The 19278-nt window shown below is 39.5% G+C and overlaps 1 protein-coding gene across 6 annotated transcripts; it reads left to right on the forward strand.

The window, feature by feature from the left end:
* Positions 1-642: 642 nt before the first annotated feature.
* Positions 643-19232, forward strand: LOC112252436 (receptor-interacting serine/threonine-protein kinase 3-like). Of its 6 annotated transcripts, XM_024423651.2 has the most exons (13): positions 647-763; positions 3913-4081; positions 4259-4583; positions 4837-4988; positions 5083-5135; positions 12039-12206; positions 12385-12467; positions 12645-12720; positions 12835-12899; positions 16229-16268; positions 18195-18443; positions 18674-18724; positions 18867-19232. In XM_024423651.2, exons 2-12 carry the CDS (start codon positions 3930-3932, stop codon positions 18691-18693), a joined length of 1383 nt encoding a protein of 460 aa, XP_024279419.1. In that variant the 5' UTR covers positions 647-763; positions 3913-3929; the 3' UTR covers positions 18694-18724; positions 18867-19232. The 6 variants fall into 6 exon arrangements, with proteins under 6 accessions (XP_024279417.1, XP_024279419.1, XP_024279415.1 ...); XM_024423649.2 differs by lacking the exon at positions 18867-19232 and having other exon boundaries at positions 643-763; positions 3930-4081; positions 18674-18740; XM_024423647.2 differs by lacking the exon at positions 18867-19232 and having other exon boundaries at positions 18674-18740.
* Positions 19233-19278: the final 46 nt, after the last annotated feature.

The raw sequence follows: 19278 nt of genomic DNA on the forward strand, positions 1-19278 counted from the left end.
TCATCCACTTGCGAATTGACAGAAAATTATCAATACAGAAAGACGGTATAAATTATTTTGACAATTTGTATTTTTTTATTGGTCAAATGTTTGGGAAGCCTGGCTTCTCTTGGTATCCATGAATACCCGCCACTGCCTAAATGGGTCCTAAAATTCTAAATCAAATAGTTAAATGATCATTGGTATGACCGTCTTATGTTAGTTTAGTAGAGGTTCTGGAGGAAAATAAATATCCAAGGGCCACAGTTAGAGAATCCCAGAACTTGGTCGCATCTTTTGGTCACCAAGTCTCTTAATCTACAAATAGAGGCCACCTCCATGCCAATAGGCTCTTTGGAAGGGTTACCAGAAAAAAAGCCTTAATTTAGATCATACAATAATCTAAATGCCTTGAATTGGAACCAGGTGCTATATGATATGAAAATAAAGGTCTTTAGTTGCACACACCAGCAGTGGGTTGAGTGTAAGAATAAGGCTATAATGTAACAAAATGTGGAGTCAAGGGGTCTGAATACTTTCCGAAGGCACTGTAAAATGTAGTGATGGTCTCAAATATTACAAAAACATGTAGGCAATGTACATTCCACATGCTAACTGCCTTCCATGCTGTCAAGTAAGCACGGACACTTTTACTCCACCTCTCAGATCCAGATACAGGGGTGGAGACTAGAATGCAATGAAAATGAAAGTAAAATTATTCAAGTAAACAACATTTAAGAGCAAGGGGATTGGGGATATAATCTGTCTAACACAAGAATACACGGTAAGAACCTATAAGTGTTATGATTAAAACAAATCATATTTGGAGTCATGAGATCTTTAGTTAGAGATTTCAGCTGCTACTTAATTTAACAAATAAGTGTGTTAAGAATGTTAGGTAAGTCATCATTATCAAGAGGTGAGTTTCTGCTCAGTAAAAGACACTGTCCCAGGGTAAACTAAATCAAAAAGTGTCAAGGAATGCTTTAATCAGTCTGATTTGTGTTTGCTGATATCTGAGTATTCATTCTGGTACAGTTAAAACAATCGTTTTAGAACTTTAACTGGCATTTGTAACGCTCCGGGTGTCGTGGGTGTGGAGTCAGACGCAGGAAACAGAGAGTGCAATACTGTGCTCTTTAATGCACTAACGCAACACAGGGTGCTCAAAACCAAAATGCCCCAAACACGGGGGACGAAAATAGTACAACAGCAATACACGACCAGGAACAAACACGTTCCTCTACTACAGAACCGAAGTTCAGAATAATTAATCCCGCACAAAGAAACAGGCGGGCCGGCTGTCTAATAAAGCCCAACTAATCATTCACAAACAGGCGCTACCAATTAACATACAAGGAGGGGGAGGAAAGACAATCAGTAACAGCTAATAGGCTGGCGACGACGACCGCCGAGCGCCACCCGACCGGGAAGGGGAGCCACCCTCGATCGGACTCATGACAGCATTAAAGTCACCGACCCCTTGTCTTACCGGAGGCAGCCATTCTGTCTTGCCGATCCATTCTGCAGCCATTTTGTCTTGCCCATCCAGCTTGACAGAGCATGAGAGGATCTGCAGATAAGTAAGGGAGAAACTCCACAAATACAGGTGTTGCAAGCTTGTACCCAAGAAGACTTGAGGCTGTAATCACTACCAATGGGGCTTCAATACAGTACTGAGTAAAGGTTCTGAATACTTAAGTAAATGTGATAATTTTTTTCCGTATTTTTTGTAAATCAGCAAACATTTTTAAAGCCTGTTTTGGCTTTGTCATTATTGGGTATTGGAGTCAAAAATACACAAAACTGAGTGACATGCAGTGCCTTCAGAAAGTATTCAGACCTCTTAACTTCTTCCACATTTTGTTAGGTTATGGCCTTACTCTAAAATGGATTAAATCGTTTTTTTTCCCTCATCAATCTACACCCTACTACTTTCACAAAGATAGTAAAGCATCAACTTCATTCAAATTGCATTCAAAATGGATAATCCTGTTCAAGATTGACATAGACTTTAGTGAACCATCATTTTAGTCTGCTCTGTACTTGTACTGTAAGGCATTATATATATTTTTTAAATGTATCTGTGGTAATCATTAACCACGTTTCCATCCACAGTTTTTATGAGAGTAAAGTCATACGTATCTTTCGGTACAATTATAGCTATGACAACGAGAAATGGCGGTGGAAACGCCTTGAAGCGCAAATATTGATATTATGACCATCACATCGAAGTAAACTTGGAGTCACATGATGATATGGTGTGTGGTCCTCCCAATACATATTGGGAAACCATGTAGTTTATTAGGCTACAGATGAAATAACTTACGATGAACACTCATAGGGTGGTGAAAGTGCACGGAAACCTTGATGCCGCTTTCAAAAAAAGATTGAGGGTCTTATTCTGGTGACATGATGATCGATGATTGACTGCCATTTGACAAATAAAAATACTCTCACTCTTAATAATCTCATCATGTACACTAGCTTACCCGCACAGCCTTCCGGCACTGTATCTGTCTGCGAGCAGTTGGCTAGATCGTACCAGTCAAGACCAGAGGAGGCACATTTGCTATTTAACTCAACAGTTTTTGTGACAAAACTATCGGTAGAGTTGAAAATAGGATGGAAACACATTGAAGTACATTTTGTGTGCAGTATGTCATCACACACACCGATTACTATCCACAACAAGTCTGTTTGGTGGAAACACCACTGGTGGGAAAATGGCCATCATTTCTTTTGGGATATTCATGTGAAAATCTGTCTCCAAATGGATGGAAACTTAGCTTATATAGTACAATCAATAAATGGGATACTTTTCAAATAAAAACAGATGGCTAGTATAGTCTCAAATAGAACACAATTATGCATGCTACACCATGCCACTGCATTCAATGCCATCTGGTGGAGAAAATGTGTCAAGTCCTGTACTGTACAACTTAAACATTTCTGACTCCACCCTCCTCTGATAAACAAAATGAAGTGGAAACACCTAAGAGTCTGTAGTGAGAGTAAAATAAATGAAGTGAAGATTCCATTTAAATACAGGAGCGTTGCAGGGAACATCATTTCATAAGCATGGTCACGGGTAAGGAACTCATAGGATAATGAAAACAATGGAAACTCTATCTAATTTTATACACATAATAAGAATGCTACCATTATCAGGAGGTAAGTTGATGCACAGTAACGTAGTGCGGAGACTGTGCCATGGTAAACTAAATGATAACTCAACATTGATATGTAGTGTAATGTGAAGCTGAATAACATGCTTGATTTTTGAGATGATTATTTCAGAGACAATATGAGCTTTAGAGAGGTAGGAAATAAGTCAGCTATTATCATATCATGCAAACTGATAGTCCAGGGCAAAGGTTGAATATGACTGATGATGTGCAATCCTGTAAACTGCTTTATAAGAGGATAGGATGAACTTGGATGAATTGCATTGTTAAGGTACACTTAGAAAAAAGTGTTCCAAAAGGGGTCTTTGGTTGTCCCTATTTTAGGTAGAACACTTTTAGGTAGAACACTTTTTGGTTCCATGTAGGGCTATCTGTGGAACGGGTTTTACATGGAACAGAAAATGTAGAGCACGAGGGGTTTTGACTAAACGAAAAACTAACTGTACTCCCATCTCCTGCCTGGTCATTTCTCCACAACACAAATGGTTCTACCTGTAACCAAAGGGGTTAAACCTGGAACCAAAAGGATTATTGAAAGGGTTCTCCTATCGGGACAGACGAAGAACACTTATGTTCTTGATATCACATTTTCTTTCTAAGAGTGTATGGAACAACCTTATAAAGGACAGTGTTAGCTACAGTAGTGTCTCAAAAAGGAGAACCAATACCATGTGACTTGATGAGATTTGATGCGACTTGACTTGATGTGGAACTTATTTGATGCAAACACTGAATGCCATTACAGATCATTTTGATTGACAGATGGACCAGTCAAGCCCGGCAGAAGTAATTGTTAACAACAGTCTGGAGAACTGGAAAGTGATTGGTGCAGGAGGGTTTGGAAAAGTCCACAAAGCCAGACATGTGGTTTGGGGATTTGATGTGGCCATCAAGTTGCTACAATGTGATGAGGGGTAAAATGTCTATACTTTAAACACTTGATTGTATGTCAATTAAATGAGTTTTATATTCCATTATAAACTGATTTGTCTTTCATGATGTGGTCAACCATTTTAGTTAAGACAATATTCCTGTGTTGCCCTCACTCTTTCTGTCCACCCCCTCCCTTGTCCTCTCCTTCCCACCCCTAGCACTTCCCTGCAAAATGAGGCAGAAATGATGCACAGGAGTAGAAGCCCCCATGTGATAAAGATTCTTGGAGTGTACAAGGATTGTCCCCCCAATTGCGGCCCTTCCATCCAGCTGGGTCTTGTGATGGAGTTCATGGAGAAGGGGACACTGGAATCCCTCCTGGACACCCTCTCTCTTCATCCACCTTGGCCCCACCCCCTTGCCTGTCGCTTGGCCCACCAGATTGCTCTGGGGATGAACTTCCTCCATTGCCTCAACTCACCCCTTCTGCATCAAGACCTGAAGCCCAATAATGTGTTGCTGGATAACTACCTTGATGCCAAGGCAAGTTCCAGGCTCCTGGTTCTGATTAGGCTTTAACTGGTGGGAACACGAGCATGAACTGAGGTTCAAAAGCACCATTGCTTGTATTATTGAGGCAATATTATAATTATTATTATTGATATTACCATTAATTGATTATTAACTATTTCAACAAATATAGTTAGATGACATGAGTTATACTGCCAGTAATTGTAATGCATAAACTGAACATAAACTGAAGACTATCTCTCTGTCTCTGTGTCTCTCTCTCTAGCTTGCAGATTTTGGCCTGGCCAAGGTGTCTCACAGTGTTTCCACGATGAGCAAAGAGTTCCCTGGGAAGGCTGGGGGAACATCTAGTTACATGCCCCCCGAGGCTTTGGAAAATGTGTCATACAAACCCATTCGTGCCTTTGACATCTACAGGTACGTCACTAAATGCCTCAAGAATAATCGATATGGACATATATGACTTTACAATGACTCTTTCTATCTCTCTCTCACACATTCTCTTCTTCAGCTATGGTATACTTCTGTGGTCCATCATCACTGGTCAGTCAAAGCCATATCCTGGTTAGTAACACTTACAATGAATACCATCTTCATGGTGCATTATACTCACATTCATTGCACTTTGCTATGCATAGTAACGTTATGTTATAGCCACACCGTGGCTGTACTAAATTCTACAGGGACTTCAGGTTACGAAAAAAAAGAAGGTATGGGAACTGTTTAAAATATCTGAACATTATGCAGTGGATATGAACACACACGTACTACATGCTTGCTTACACATACGAACTTATACATATACACACACTTGATCTCGCTCTCTTCTCTCACCCTCTCTTTTATTTTCTATTCTCTTCTCTCCCTCTCTATTGTTGAGAACTGTTTTATAATTTAATGTGTTTATTGTTTGTCTATCTTTTTGAATGTATTTGTAACGGCGTTCGTCTGTTGAAGGAGAGTCGGACCATAATGCAGGGTGGTGGTTACTCATGTTCTTTAATGAAAAAAATAGCGATACATGAAATAACTAAATAAATACAAAACAACAAACGAAACGTGAAAACCTAATTACAGCCTATCTGGTGAACACTACACAGAGACAGGAACAATCACCCACAAAATACACAGTAAAACCCAGGCTACCTAAATATGGTTCCCAATCAGAGACAACGAGAATCACCTGACTCTGATTGAGAACCGCCTCAGGCAGCCAAGCCTATGCTAGACACACCCCTAATCAGCCACAATCCCAATGCCTACAAAAAACCCAATACGACAACACAATAAACCCATGTCACACCCTGGCCTGAACAAATAATTAAAGAAAACACAAAAATACTAAGACCAAGGCGTGACAGTATTTGTCTACAAGTTTATATATTTTGACAAATTGATAATAACATATTGTACGGAATACATTTGTACTGCAGTGAAGACGTCTCTAGAGTAATGCAAGGTCTCTTCCATGATCATGTGAAACGTCAATTGCTATAGAAATGCTGGGATGTGTTTTTCAATTATGTGAAAGGTAATTGTGATGCAACTATGATGGTGATACGATATGGATTACAATTATGAATATTAAGGCTATACACACACTACATGTTACACACATAGACACTCAAACATGCAAATTGGCAGAGTTATTATTTATTTGGACATCACAAATTATAGTCTTACTCTTATACAGACATCATACACACTCTCATTATATCATATCCAATATCATACACATCAACCTACTCAGATTTGTTACACACATCATTTGTCTAAATTTTCGAACATCTGTGGCATTGGCTCAGAGGCAAACAGGCAAGGGAATAAAAAAAACATTGCTAGAACCTATTTCTTGAATTCTAAATATCAGACATTTGAAAGCTCTAGTTTCGACCTTCATATTACCTCTGATGGCAGTAACTTTACAGGCACTAATTATGGTCAAATTAGCCTGAGAATAGTATCTAGTTATGGTAAGGGGTGAAATACACATAGCTAGTTATAATTGTAACGGTTTGGCAGATTATAAAAAAAGAAGATCAGTATTTACATGGCTAAAAGAAAAGGAATATAACATATACTGTTTACAGGAAACTCACTCTACATGCTTAGATGAAGTTGTGTGGAAAAGGGAATGGGGTGGTGAAATAATTTTCTGTCATGGACAAAGGAACTCAAAGGATGTGATGATATTAATTAACCAACATTTCAATCTGAATGTGCAAATAATCAGGAATTATTTGCAAGGAAGGTGGATCCTTTTGAATATGAAAGTGGACAAAATAGAGATTTGTCGGATCAGGATGATCTACACTTCTTCGAAAACATTTATACCAACAAATGATCTAATCATTATGGTAGGAGACTATAAAACAGTGTTAAGTACCTCAATGGACAGTAAGGTAATCACTGTACAAACTATCATCACCGTGCCCTTAAGGAAATCACAACTATTATGGACACATTAGAAATAGTAGATATTTGGAGACTAAAAAACCCCGACCTAGTGAGATATACATGGAGGAGACTTAATCAAGCTAGTCGTCTTGACTACTTTCTTGTCTGTTTCGCTCTTGCATCAAAGTTTTAAAAAGTTTTAATAGGAGACAGAATGCGATCGGATCATCATCTAATTGGCATTCACATAACTCTAGTAGATTTTCCACGTGGACAGGGATATTGGATATTTAATTAAAGAGTACTGGAGGACAAGTTATTTTTAACTAAGACAAAATAACTTATAAATATATTTTTCCAGTATAATATAGGTTCAGCATATGCCCTTATTGTTTGTACCTTCAGGGGTCATTCAATTCAATATTCATCAATAATTTAAAAAAAAGCAGTTTCTGGCTAAAGAAACAAGACTAACAAGACTAACTAATAGTACAGGTAGATAGCAATAAAAACGATACTACAGAGATACAAAATACGATAGAGGAAAAACAAAAAGAACTTGAGGAACTTATTCAAGAACGATCTAATGTAATCTATTACGAAATTAAAGCAAACGTGGAGAAAATATGGAGAAAAATGCACAAAATTCTTCCTTCCTCCAATACAGGAACGCTAACAAAAAGAATTTGCAGAAACTCGTTACTGAAGACGGAGTCATCTATGATTCTCCAAATTATATTTTAAAAGAGGAAGCTAATTATTTTAGGCAGATGTTTTCCATCTCATCCTCTCACACTGAATGAAGATTACGTTAAGGAATTCTTTCCAAATAATATAAAAAATGTAAAATTAACAAATGTACAGAAAGATCAGTGCGAAGGCCAAATTACAGAGGAAGAGCTTTGAGGCTATTAAATCCTTTCAGTCTGGAAAAACCCCAGGGCTTGATGGCATACCGGTAGAGGTATATCAAATATATTTGGATATACTAAAAGCTCCATTGTTAGATTGTTTTAACTACTCCTAAAGAATAGGTGTGTCAGGTACTCAGCAGGAAGGTCTAATTTCTCTATTATTAAAATAAGACCCAGATGGCAAATTTAAAAAACTGGAGGCCTCTTACACTTCAATCTTGTGATGCAAAAATACTAGCAAAATGCATAGCACTCAGAATTAAAAGGGTTTTACCAGGTATTGTTCATCCTGATCAGACAGGTTTTTTACATGGATGATACATTGGAGATAATATACGACAACTACTAGAAATAATAGAACATCATGAAACATATAAGAAGCCAAGAATGGTATTTATAGCAGATATTGAAAAGGCATTTGATAAAGTAATATTGGATTTTATTTATAAATGCCTGGATTTTTTCAATTTCAGTAATTCCCTTATAAAATGGGTAAAAATAATATATAGCAACCCCAGGTGTAAAAGAGTAAATAACGGCTACTTCTCAGAGAGTTTTGAATTGTCAAGAGTAGTTAAACTAGGGTGTCCACTGTCACCATATCTATTCGTTATGGCCATCGAAATGCTAGCTATTAAAATCAGATCCAATAACAACATTAGAGGATTAGAAATCCAAGGCTTAAAAACAAAGGTGTCCATGTATGCCGATGACTTAAGTTTTATGTTAAGTCCGCAAGCTAGATTAGATCCCTGCAATGTCTCATTAATCTCTCTGGGATATGTGGGACGCTAGCATCCCACCTGGCCAAAAGCCAGGGAAAATTCAAATAAATTACTATAAAAATCTAACTTTCATTATATCACACATGCAAGATAGCAAATTAAACCTACACTTGTTGTGAATCCATGCCAGATTTCAAAAAGTATTTTCGGCGAAAGCAAACAATGTTATTATCTGAGGATAGCACCTCTGTGAACAAAGAGAGAGAAGCATATTTCAACCCTGCAGGCGCGACACAAAACGCAGAAATTAAAATATAATTCATGCCTTACCTTTGATGAGCTTCTTTTGTTGGCACTCCAATATGTTCCATCACAAATGGTCCTTTTGTTCGATTAATTCCGTCGATATATATCCAAAATGTCTATTTATTTGGCGCGTTTGATCCAGAAAAACACCAGTTCCAACTTGCTCAACGTGACTACAAAATATCTCAAAAATTACCTGTAAACTTTGCCAAAACATTTCAAACTACTTTTGTAATACAACTTTAGGTATTTTTTTAACATAAATAATCGATAAAATTGAAGACGGGATGATCTGTGTTCAATACAGGAGGAAAACAAACTGTAGCTAGCTTTCTGGTCATGCGCCTCTATCTAACAGTACACTTCAAGTTACCCTTGTTCTGGATGGCCATACTTCTTCATTACACAAAGGAATACCCTCAACTAATTTCTAAAGACTGTTGACATCCAGTGGAAGCGATATGAACTGCAAGAAGGTCCCTTAGAAATCTGGATTCCCAATGAAACCCCATTGAAAAGAGAGTGACCTCAAAAAATTACAAATCTGAATGGTTTGTCCTCGGGGTTTCGCCTGCTAAATAAGTTCTGTTATACTCACAGACATGATTCAAACAGTTTTAGAGACTTCGGAGTGTTTTCTATCCAAATATACTAATAATATGCATATCTTATCTTCTGGGGATGAGTAGCAGGTAGTTGAATTTGGGTATGCATTTCATCCGGACGTGAAAATACTGCCCCGTCACCAAGAAGTTAAAGAGCTAGATAACTTTTCTGTACTCTCTGGACTAAAATCTAATTATGATAAGTGTACAGTATTACGTACTGGATCCTTAAAAAAATACAGCTTTTACATTACCTTGCAGCTTACCTATAAAATGGGCTGATGGTGAAGTACACATACTTGGTATTCATTTCACAAAAGATATAAATAAGCTCTCCACAATGAATTTAAATAGAAAACTTGTAAACATAGACAAGATCCTGCTACCATGGAGAGGTAAATACCTGTCTATTTATGGAAAAGTTGCCCTGATTAACTCCTTAGTCATATCTCAGTTTACTCACTTACTTATGGAGCTGCCTACTCCGGATGATTCGTTTTTCAAATCATATGAGCAAAAATAGTTTGCTTTATCTGGGACGCTAAACCAGACAAAATAAAATGAGCCTATCTATATAATGAATAGGGTAGGTTGAGATGATTAAATATAAAAGCACTAAACCTCTCTCTAAAAGCTTCACTCATTCAAAAGTTTTATTTGAACCTTAAATGGTTCTCAAGTAGATTAATAAGAAAAGCTCATCCATTGTTTAAAAATGGCCTTTTTTGCCATTGTGCAGATTGCCATGTCTCATTTTCGATTAATTGAAATTGATACTTTTTTCAAAGTATCTGTCTTTTTCAAACAAGCCTTAAAGAACTGGCTCCAATTTACATTTCAAAAGATAGAACAAATATTACAACAAATATTATGGCTGAACTCAAATGTGCTGGTTGATAAAATACCTGTATTTATGGGAAAGATGTTTGAAAAGGGTATTTTGTTCCTAAATGATATTGTAAATTGTAATGGTAGAGTTATGTCCTTCATGGAGTTATCAGAATTGTACGGAAAGGTCTGCTCAATCCAAGAGTACAACCAATTGATTACAGCATTATCCCAAAAAATGGAGGAGGCGGGTGGCAGCGGGAGGAGGTCGGGAACTGGTCTGTCTGCCCAATATAAAGGATCAAAACTGGCGGAGGAATAAAAATAGCATAAATAGGAAAGTATACCAGTTTCATTTGAGGACCAGGATGTTGACAACTGTGCCATACAGATTGCAAAATATTTGGGATGAGATTTTTGATGTACGGATTCCATGGTATACGGTGTATGAGTTGATATATAAAACAACGCAAGATTCAAGAGTTCGTGCTTTTCAGCTAAAACTATTATATAGAATTCTTGCCACCAACAAAATGTTGAATATTTGGGGCATAAAATCATCGAAGCTCTGCAGATTTTGTTGTGAGGACACAGAATCAATAGACCATTTATTTTGGTATTGCCCTCAGGTAGCCTGTTTCTGGTCTTAGATTCAGGAATGGCTGAAAATGCATAACATTGATCTAAAATTGACCCTAGAAATAATACTGTTAGGAGATCTGGAGAGACCGGGTCAATCAATTACTAATATAATAATACTCTTATTAAGGGTATTTATCTTCAACACGCAATCTGTAGATTCTATTCGATTAGATAGATTGAAATTGTACGTTAAACATCATAGCATAGTTGAAAGATATGTGTTGTGTAGAAATACGAAGTGGGTGGCCAGCAGAGATAGATGGGATGGGCTGAGGGAAGCTGAGGGTTGGTATGTGGAATTGGAGACAAGTGGTTGCTGTGTGAGAGAGAGAATGATGGTCAAAAGATAAAATAAAGAGAATGATGGTCAAAAAAGTCCAAATAAAACATAATAAAAGTACATTTGAATGACACTAAGTGGCAGTGTTTTTACAACTAATGCCGGTTTGCCTGAGACTGATGCCGTGCAGGTGTTTGTACACATGCATATACACACACTCTCATTCAAATAAACACATACAAGAACACACACATACATGCAACAGTGCCAGACATGCACACAACCATATAAAGTAGACATTGCTGTTATGATTTCAGTTGTCCTTGATGTCCTTTGTTTTAAATGTATATATTCTTTTGCATTGTTGTTTGCTGTTTTCTTCTGTCTTTTCCTTCTTTCTCTTTGGTTCATTCTCTTGGTGTTTAGTGCATTGGGGGGTTCTTGGGGGTGGGGAATGGAAATAATTGTATTTGTTATTTTGTTTCTTCTGGGGGGGACTGTGGAAGGGTCTCAAATGGTTAAGGGACAGCTATTGGGGATCTGTTGGGGGATCTTGGAGGGTTCGGGTTTCACAAGATTGTGATCATGAAAAAGGTTTTTAAAATAAAATAATAAAAAATAATTTAAAAAAGTTACATTATACTGTACCACATAGACAATAATAACTGTTCAGAAACATTACATCTACACAAGTACATTCATAGAGAAATATGGCAGGACTGTTTAAGACTTCATAGAGCACCTTACCTTTACTCTTCAATCTCTTCTAGATGTCCATGCCAGAGAGTTCAGCAGGTTCTGTTTTCTCATCAAAGAGAGACAACAGAGGCCTTCCCTGGAGGCAGTGGACAAAGTGCAGTTCGAGGGGCTAGGGGACCTGGTGGAGCTCATGAAGAAGTGCTGGGACCATGAGCCCTCTAAGAGACCCCCCTTCAAGGGTAAGAGTACAGGAGTGTAGTTGGAATATTCATTTTTTTATCACATAGGGTGGCTATACTCATCCAGTTAGGATTGTGGACATCTTGATTGTCATAACATAAGCATGTATGTCTTTATTTAAGAGTTTTACACATCACTGATACATGTCGTTTGGAACTCTTCCTGTTTATTTTTCAGAATGCGTCCTTGTGACAGGAAGAGTGTTTGAGAAGCACCAGAAGGGGATACAGAATGTCGTCAATCAAGTGCTGCCAAAACTGGTACAGAACAAGACACTAAAGCTATGTTTTGATATGTACACTACTGTACCACTCGGAATAAACAAATGTATTTGTCATGCATTTAAGTGGTAATGCTTATGTGGGCATTGGAACATAGCATACTAATAACTGTCTCCTCCTTATTCTACTCTTCCCTCTATCATACCCTCTCTCTAGAACCTGGGAAGTGAGGAGGGAAGTAAAACATCAGGTGTTGGCACCCCCAGTGTATCTCCAAGTTCAAAGCCACCTGGTATAACACTTTATAACAACTAATACTACTATTGAACTTAGTATCCAAGTATTGACTTGATTGAGTTCACCTAAATCATAGACCAAATATAGAATGTTAACCTTCCTTCCACAGCATGTCCAAAAGACAAGGTGAATATCTCTGCTGATGTGAAGACTGGTTCACTCCCTCCAACACAGGTAAGTGAATTTGGCCTTCACTGAGATGCATCCATGGCTTGATGAGAAAACACAGAATAATATTGCCTACATAACTCTTGGTCTGCTCATATCCTGTAAACAGTGGCAGATTTAGGTATAGGCGACATGGGCAGCCGCCCAAGGCGGCGTCTTGCAAAAACATTCGGAATGGTGACATTTACGCGATCGGTTTTCTATCGCTCATTTGCACCTCACGTCAATGATATGTCACCGTGTGGGAATGTGGGTCAATTAACCTTGTTGGAGTGGTGGCCCTGATTCTAATTTGTGAGCTCGGCTGGCTACTGCCTGGGAAGGCCTCCACTCAGAAGTACAAGATGAAGAGGGGGCTGGGGTAGGTTGACCTCAGATCTCCCTACTGGAAGACAGAGGTTGGGGGAGCAGGGGAATCTATCAAATAGCGCACCTCTAACTTTGTACAGTACTAATGCAATTAGTAATGCAATTAGTTGTGCAATTAGTTATGCAATTTAGTTTGTGTGTTTCTTGTTTGAAGTGCAATAGTGTAATAATCAGAATCTCGTCTTTATAAGTGTGTTATTCTATTTGTGCATTTGTGTGATATAGGATTTGTGCAATTTAGTTTTATTTGTGTGATTTTTGTTAGCAATAGGGTAATAGAGTAATAATTTGATTCTTTTTTTATTTGTTCTTATATACTTGTCACACTCTGACCATTATTTGTGTTGTTTGTTTCTATGTTTTGTTTGGTCAGGGTGTGATATGAGTGGGCATTCTATGTTACATGTCTAGTTAGTCTGTTTCTATGCGTTTTGGCCTGATATGGTTCTCAATCAGTGACAAGTGTTTGTCGTTGTCTCTGATTGGGAACCATATTTAGGTAGCCTGTTTTGTATTGTGGTTCGTGGGTTATTGTCAATGTGATGTTGCATGTTTGCACACAGTATTGATAGCGGTCACATTCGTCTTATTACTTTGTTCGTTTGTTTAGTGTTCGTCGTGTTCTTTCATCTACATTAAAAGAATGTATTCACATCACGCTGCGCTTTGGTATCCTCACTACGACGATCGTGACAGAATAACCCACCAACAATGGACCAAGCAGCGTGGTAACGGCCAGCAGCGGTAGCGGCAAAGACCGCAGTACTCGTGGACTTGGGAGGAGATTCTGGACGGCAAAGGACCCTGGGCACAGCCAGGGAAATATCGCCGCCCCAAAGCAGAGCTGGAGGCAGTGAACAGGCAGTTAACCCACTGTTCCTAGGCCGTCATTGAAAATAAGAATTTGTTCTTAACTGACTTGCCTAGTTAAATAAAGGTAAAATAAAAATGAGGAGGCAGCACGGCAGCGTGGCTGGAAGCCCAAGAGGCAGCCCCAAAAATGTATTGGGTGGGGGCACACAGGGAGTGTGGCGAAGCCCTCCGGTGGCAGCACCCCACACCAGGCTGTCTCTCCGTCTCATCCCTACAGGTGCTCCCACCTGTCCTGAGCTGCCAGAGCCTTCCTCCTGCCCAGTGCCGCCAGAGTCTCCTGTCTGTCCTGAGCCGCCAGAGTCTCCCGTCTGTCCTGAGCCGCCAGAGTCTCCCGTCTGTCCTGAGCCGCCAGAGTCTCCCGTCTGTCCTGAGCCGCCAGAGTCTCCCGTCTGTCCTGAGCCGCCAGAGTCTCCCGTCTGTCCTGAGCCGCCAGAGTCTCCCGTCTGTCCTGAGCCGCCAGAGTCTCCCGTCTGTCCTGAGCCGCCAGAGTCTCCCGTCTGTCCTGAGCCGCCAGAGTCTCCCGTCTGTCCTGAGCCGCCAGAGTCTCCCGTCTGTCCTGAGCCGCCAGAGTCTCCCGTCTGTCCTGAGCCGCCAGAGTCTCCCGTCTGTCCTGAGCCGCCAGAGTCTCCAGCCAGGAGCCATCAGCCAGCCAGGACCCGCCAGAGCCGTCAGCCAGCCAGGAGCCGCCAGAGCCGTCAGCCAGCCAGGAGCCGCAAGAGCCATCAGCCAGCCAGGAGCCGCCAGCCAGTCCGGAGCCGCCCCTCAGTCCGGAGCTGCCCCTCAGTCCAGAGGCGCTCCTCAGTCCAGTGGGGCCTTTAATTAGGGTCTTAGACCCAAGGTCGGAGGCGAGGGTCGCCACTCTAAAGAGGCCCTTGAAGAGGGAAATGACTATGGTGGAGTGGGGGTCCACGTCCCGAGCCAGAACCGCCACCGCGGCCAGATGCCCACCCAGACCCTCCCCTACTCCACCATAGGTTTCCCTCTTCAGGGGCCTCTTTAGAGTGGCGACCGGAGTCCGCACCTAAGACCCAAGGGGGGTACTGTCACACTCTGACCATTATTTGCATTGTTTGTTTCTATGTTTTGTTTGGTCAGGGTGTGATATGAGTGGGCATTCTATGTTACATGTCTAGTTAGTCTATTTCAATGTGTTTTGGCCTGATATGGTTCTAAATCAGTGGCAGGTGTTTGTCGTTGTCTCTGATTGGGAACCATATTTAGGTAGCCTGTTTTGTATTGTGGTTCGTGGGTCATTGTCTATGTGATGTTGCATGTTTGCACACAGTATTGATAGTGGTCACGTTCCTCTTATTATTTTGTTCATTTGTTTAGTGTTCGTTGTGTTCTTTCATCTACATTAAAAGAATGTATTCACACCACACTGAGTCTTATTTTGTATATATTTTCATATTTACATCGTTTTAAATGTTATGATTGTCTATTTGTGTTGTTCCAAATGTCTGTTTAAAAATGACAGTTAGTGGGGAGGGGCTAAAGGTATAAAGGCTCGAGGCCAGACCCAGATGCAGCTACAGGATGCAGATGGGTTGAGTATTAGATATTTATTACTTCCAAAAGGGTAAGCAAGAGAATGGTCATGGACAGGCAAAAGGTCAAAACGAGTTCAGAGTCCAGGAGGTACAGAGTGGCAGGCAGGCTCGAGGTCAGTGCAGGCAGACTGGTCAGGCAGGCGGGTATGGAGTCCAGAAAACAGGCAAGCGTCAAAACCGGAAGGACTGGAAAAAGGAGAATAGCAAAAGCAGGAGTACAGGAAAAACACACTGGTTGACTTGAAACAGACAAGACGAACTGGAACAGAGAGACAGGAAACACAGGGATAAATACACTGGGGAAAATAAGCGACACCTGGAGGGGGTGGAGACAATCACAAGGACAGGTGAAACAGATAAAAGGTGTTACAGTACAGTAGTTTAATATGTTATAATTATTTATTTGTGTTGTTACAAATGTCTGACAAAAAATTACAGTTAGTGCAGAATGGTGCTTTTTGGGGCTGTAAGGCTGCTCATATTATGGTTTTCAAACATATCAATTGTGATTTTGTAAATTGCTTTAATTTCTGCTTACTGTAGGATGTGGCTGATGGCTTGTCCTCAAAACCAATCGACAAAGGTAAAATAATAATTTCATTATCTCTCTTCTCCTCTCTCTCTGCTCTTCCCTTACTCTCTATATCTCTCACTTCTCTTAACTTCCAATCATATGAGTATGAGTGTGAAAACAGCTTGTCAAATAGATCAGATATGAAAAACAGAGTTATTTGCATTCCTTGTATTTCTCCAGGTACATTAGAAAAATGTCAATACTTGTAATTGAAAGTCCAGTGAATTTGTAGTCATGCATATTCCAAAAATGTTTTTAACTTTTCTTAAATCAACGTTTTGGTCAATAGACTGAAAAAAGTCTGGACACCTTTATTTTTATAATCTCAGACAGGATGTTTTTTTAAATTTAAACTTTATTTAACCAGGCAAGTCAGTTAAGAACAAATTCTTATTTTCAATGACAGCCTAGGAACAGTGGATTAACTGCCTGTTCAGGGGCAGAACGACAGATTTGTACCTTGTCAGCTCGGGGGTTTGAACTTGTAACCTTCCGGTTACTAGTCCAACACTCTAACCACTAGGCTACCCTGCCCCTCATGTGATCCATATAGAGAAAATATAATTGTTCCTACATGCATATGGTCGCTTGCAGGTTTTGCCCATTTGTCATTATATGTTGTCCTGTCTGAATGTCCTATCTGTCTGTCCTGTCTGTCTGTCCTGTCTGAATGTCCTGTCTGTCTGTCCTGTCTGTCTGTCCTGTCTGAATGTCCTGTTTGACAACCCATGTCACTGCATGGGAAATATCCCTTGATGTGATTTTGTTGTTGTGCAGAAAGACAAACAGTCATTTCTGATGGAGTCAGGCACAGATGAGACTAATCAAAAGGAAAAGTGGCTAAATCAACCTTGTCCAAAGCTCTGCTGAAACATGAACCTCTTCTAGTCAAAGATTTAGGAAAGCAGCACCCTTTTTGTAAGCTTTTCTTTCTCTGCTGTTGGTGACATATCAAATACATGTATATTCCCGTTATTTACCAATGTTAAATCTCTGTCTCTGCTGCCCTGGGATCAGCTGTAATGTTGATGATCTACACATTGATTTCATTGTATATCCCACCAGGGGACAATCTGGTGTTTTTAGATAGAATTCGGGCTGTTAGATCAAATCCAGACAGTAACTATTATTTTAGCAGGTGATCTAAATCATACATTTGATAAGATTGAAAGACATAGTAATAAAAAAGGGGCATATTTAGAGAACCTCCAAAGAGGCTGAGAAATGTAATTTCTGCAAACAATTTACAGGGAACCTAGAGATTGCTATTTCCAACTGCAAAGACTATAACTTTTTTTTCTCAAAATAAGAAAAATTACTCAAAAATGGACTACATGTTTTTTCTCCAAAAATGTGCTCAACAATATACTGGACTAAATAAATCATGATATAGTCTTCTCCCCAGTCTAGCCAGGATCAATCTGCAGTCATGGAGACAAAGCAGTATGGTAATGTAACCTGCCTTGTTTGCGTGGGATACATGCTGAAATATTACTGAACTAGTGTTGTAAGAAGATACTACAAAATAATGGAACTAAATAATTACTGTAATTGACCAGATTCACACTGAGAGGCGTGATGAATAAATAGATGACCTAAAGTCAGGAGTCTATCAATCTGCAAGACAACAGTATGCATATTACTGAGGAAATATTCATAATGGAAAATATGGCATGCTCAACTCTTAAAAAAGCTTTGTTTGGTGCTGATATGAAATGCATTTTAGTAACTCAGATTGTGACTACTGAATGTCATTTTCATTCAGGAACCAATTCTGATGCAAGGTCTTTCTTAAGTCATGTTTGTCAAATGATGCCAAAATAAAATCTTCTGTATTACGGTCTCACCTGTATAGTCCTGTACATTCACAGTTAGATTCACTGAAAATCAATTATTCTTTAAGGTTGTTTGAATAACAAATGTTCTCTAACCCAGGTGTCCAATTTGTGGATGATAACATGGAACAACTTGTTCAAAGGATTTCCCTGGTGAATCCAATAGCAGATGGCCTGTACCAGACGAAAAAGATCCATTATGAGGATTACTCTGAAATCATTGCGGCCCAAACCAGTATGGCAAAGATGAGAAAGCTATATGTGGCCCTGCAACAAGGAGGATCGGTGGCTAAATCAGCCTTTTACCAAATTTTACTGAAACAACAATCTCTTCTAGTCAAAGAACTGGGTAAACTCCTCTCTCTCCTCTTTTGGTATCATACGTATCTATCAGTAAAATATATGTGTATTCCAGTCCCTGCTCCCCTGGAATCAGCTGTAATGTTGATTATCTATCATGAGTTTGAATGGAGAAGGTGATGGTTTGTTATGGGGCTGCAAAGTTCCCCATAGCCACCCTGTAATTCTAAACCCTGCACACAACTGATTATTTCCCTTTGTTTTCCTATATGACTACAGGTGGGGTTGAACAGGAATGAAGTCATAACTTGAGCGGATTCTACAGTCTTGGTCTGGACTCACTTTTTAAAAAATCTCACACATTACCTCAGAAATATTGGTCCTTTCACACCAGTTGTCAAACAACAATGTGTAACAAAATAAATACAAGAAAAATATTGAATCACGTCATGTCTTTTCCTGGTTGCTTAAGTGTTCAGACTGCCTACCGAAGACAGCGAACTAGGACCCGGACTGGAATTTGCCACCAGACAGGAGAAGTCATACAAAAACCTTGACATCTGAATCTTTAATGGTTTTACTATATAAGATTTTGAAAACCAGTGTGTGTGAATCACAGGAGGCTGGTGAGGAGGTGACGGCGCATAGTAAGGGCTGGAATGGAGGAAATGGAATGCCGTTACATTCATTCCGTTCCAACCATTACTATGAGGTCGTCCTCCCCAAATAAGGTGCCACCAGCCACCTGTGGTGGGAATGCTGCAAATGTCTCACCATTATGCCTTAAACATACCTGGAAACATATTAATAAAATAAAAAATGTTGATCCATTACTACATCTGTGAAATATAAGAGTTTGTCAATGTGGTGAGTGTTCAGGTCCA

The sequence above is a fragment of the Oncorhynchus tshawytscha genome, linkage group LG06 (genome assembly GCF_018296145.1).
Source record: "Oncorhynchus tshawytscha isolate Ot180627B linkage group LG06, Otsh_v2.0, whole genome shotgun sequence".
In the NCBI taxonomy this organism is placed as follows: Eukaryota; Metazoa; Chordata; class Actinopteri; order Salmoniformes; family Salmonidae; genus Oncorhynchus; species Oncorhynchus tshawytscha.

What these genes read in the sequence shown, in the direction of transcription:
- LOC112252436 (XM_024423649.2), top strand. Translation starts at nt 3,930, where the DNA reads ATGGACCAGTCAAGCCCGGCAGAAGTAATTGTTAACAACAGTCTGGAG. An exon ending in TTGCTACAATGTGATGAGGG is followed by an intron (nt 4,082 to 4,258) that starts GTAAAATGTCTA and finishes TCCCACCCCTAG; the next exon opens with CACTTCCCTGCAAAATGAGG. An exon ending in ATCAAGTGCTGCCAAAACTG is followed by an intron (nt 12,468 to 12,644) that starts GTACAGAACAAG and finishes CCCTCTCTCTAG; the next exon opens with AACCTGGGAAGTGAGGAGGG.